The sequence below is a fragment of the Notothenia coriiceps genome, unplaced genomic scaffold, assembly GCF_000735185.1.
Source record: "Notothenia coriiceps isolate Sejong01 unplaced genomic scaffold, NC01 NC01_scaffold00006239, whole genome shotgun sequence".
Classification (NCBI taxonomy): domain Eukaryota; kingdom Metazoa; phylum Chordata; class Actinopteri; order Perciformes; family Nototheniidae; genus Notothenia; species Notothenia coriiceps.
In genome coordinates this window covers 1-1895 of record NW_011338940.1, presented here as the reverse complement: position 1 = coordinate 1895, position 1895 = coordinate 1, and the positions used below count along the sequence as shown (strand labels likewise).

The 1895-nt window shown below is 44.8% G+C and overlaps 1 protein-coding gene across 1 annotated transcript; it reads right to left on the bottom strand.

Moving 5' to 3' along the window:
• Window positions 1-349: 349 nt before the first annotated feature.
• LOC104943566 (amyloid beta A4 protein-like) lies at window positions 350-1571 on the bottom strand (the record flags this gene model as incomplete). The annotated part of the gene is made up of 3 exons (XM_010769018.1): window positions 350-686; window positions 770-844; window positions 1391-1571. Coding segments are annotated over 3 exons (593 nt in total), but the record flags the coding sequence as incomplete, so codon positions are not given.
• Between the last annotated feature and the right edge of the window lie 324 nt (window positions 1572-1895).

Here is a 1895-nt window from a genome sequence, read left to right as displayed (position 1 = left end):
AGGGATCAAGCACAGACACAATAACAATGAAAACTGCTGCATACAGATTATTTTTGTTTTTGCAACCTCGTGTGAATGACCGTAATAAACGGACCTTTGTCTTATTGAAAAGAAAATGTTGGACCTTTAAGATTTGTATTTGAGTACCCCTGCGCTAAAGCAACTCAAATCTCAGTTAAATGCCATTTTAATTTTCATTACTATACGATACAGTATTTATTATCATTATAGTATTACTATTTCGGCGATTAGATAAAATATAAATTACATTTGATGCAACTTTAGTTCAATTTCCATGACTTTTCCAAAACTTTGGGAAAAATATTGTTTTCCATAACTTTTCCAGGACCTGGAATTAGCATTTTGAATTTCCATGACTTTTCCAGGTTTTTAATGACCGTAAGAACCCTGGCTCTCCATATCAGAAGGTCCGGTTGATTCAGATATGAACCAGACATTTTGGAAATGACAGGACGACAGTGAGATCTGTAAGAGGACATTGCATCCAGTGTTCTGTCAGAGCGTACCCGGGGGGGGTCCAGCTGCAGCGCCGTCAGGTAGCTCTCCAGAGCCAGGCGCCGGCGGTCGTTGAGCAGAGCCTCCACCCGGGCCATGTGCGTCTCCACCAGCTGCTGCCGCTCGCTGGCTGCCTCCTGCTCCAGCGCCTCCACCTTCTCCTGGAAGCGCTGCACAAATTGCAACACATAGATACAAAAGCACACCGCAAAATATCCTGTGGTTGTACGCATCCAGCATGTCCTTTTTTTACCTGGATGACGGCCTTCTTGTCAGCGCGGGGGAGGTTCTTAGCTTCCCTCTCGGCTTCCTCCCACTCTCTCATCACCTGAAATGTAGAAAAAGATCCTGGGTCACATCTGAAAGAAATCCCAAGTTGAGGGTCTGGGGAGCCGTTTAAACTTTAATCATCTCTCTCTGTAAAAAAACGATGTAAAAGTCTGGTGATTTCGAGCTTCAAATTAAAATAAGATTGAGAAAAAGAGGGAGTTTCTGCAGGATAATAAAGTTGTTATTACCACATAAACCGTTTCTGGTCCCTTTTTTGGCAAGATAGTACCTCAGTGTCACCCTCTCTGTCTCACAGGGTGTTTCTTTAATTAAACCCAGGCCTTTACCATAGAAAGAGTATGAAACCAACTGTGTGGAATCAGAGGATGTCGCGCCTGTAGATATGATGGCAAAAAAATACAAAACTTTAAGGGGGTTGCAGTTGTTGTTTGTCATTGCTGGGGACAATGGGTTAATTAATCCAGCCGTGTTAATCTTTGACTCATTCATGTGTATGCATCAACTGCTGATGAGCGTTCAGTCTGCTAAATATCCTCTGCTTCCTTCCTTCCTTCCTTCCTTCCCTCCCTCCTATCCGTCCTACCTGCGACATCCTCTCGCGGTGTTTGGCCTCCAGGCTCTCTTTGGCCTTCTGGAAGTGGGCGTGTTCGTTTTCGTCCGCTGGCGTCCCCAGGTAGTGGTCCACGGCGTCGGGGGAGCTGGGCGTGGCTGTGGGTACTGTGTGAAAAGGAAGTAAATGGGTTAAAAGGCGTCTTTTAATTGGTCTATCTTGCACACACTAAACACTTAAAGGCCCTTGTATGCTCATTTTCAGGGTGATATTAGTATTTTGTGCTTCTACTTTGACTGTCTCCTACTCTTTTCACCCTCTGTCTGAAACCAGACTGCTGTGATTGGTCAACCGTTTAGAGAGCCCCCCCCCCCTTAGCCTACAATTGGGATTTGAGTGTTTTCAGGTCATTCACGTGCACAAAAACCTATACAACACACGGAATAAGCATAAAAGGCCTCTTAGATGGGTTGAAAGGGTTAGTGAGAGGAAGAAACTAGGTAGTAGCTGGAAGCCAACCGCCTCCAAAAGCAAACAA